The sequence below is a fragment of the Dipodomys ordii genome, unplaced genomic scaffold (assembly GCF_000151885.1).
Source record: "Dipodomys ordii isolate 6190 unplaced genomic scaffold, Dord_2.0 Scaffold69, whole genome shotgun sequence".
Classification (NCBI taxonomy): domain Eukaryota; kingdom Metazoa; phylum Chordata; class Mammalia; order Rodentia; family Heteromyidae; genus Dipodomys; species Dipodomys ordii.
Window position 1 is genome coordinate 548,845 of NW_012267285.1, and position 347 is coordinate 549,191.

Below are 347 nucleotides of genomic sequence, written 5' to 3' on the forward strand. Positions count from 1 at the left end.
GCTCGGTGGTGGCTGTGACCCCCGTCCCGCAGTGCTGGGCGCTCGGTGGTGGCTGTGATCTCTCCCCCCCGGTGCTGGGCGCTCGGTGGTGGCTGCCCCCCGGTGCTGGGCGCTCGGTGGTGGCTGTGATCTCCCCCCGGTGCTGGGCGCTCGGTGGTGGCTGTGATCTCCCCCCCCCGGTGCTGGGCGCTCGGGGCTCACCGTGTCGGGCGCGGGCCGCAGTCCGTCCTGGCGCAGGGCCTTGTCGTGGGTGAAGTGTCGGGCCAGCTGCATCAGCGGGTTGGCGGCCCCGCACTCGCCCTCCACCAGCTCCCGCATCGCCATGGTGACCGCAGCGGGCTCTGGGG

At 74.6% G+C, this 347-nt stretch overlaps 1 protein-coding gene across 1 annotated transcript in view; it reads right to left on the reverse strand.

The window, feature by feature from the left end:
- Pex5 (peroxisomal biogenesis factor 5) overlaps positions 1-347 on the reverse strand; it is a 14,146-nt gene that overhangs the window by 10,669 nt on the left and 3,130 nt on the right. The window contains exon 2 of the mRNA XM_013023579.1: positions 202-341. Within this exon, the coding sequence (XP_012879033.1) occupies positions 202-324 (123 nt within the window). The 5' untranslated portion in view covers positions 325-341. The remainder of the gene's footprint in view (positions 1-201; positions 342-347) is intronic.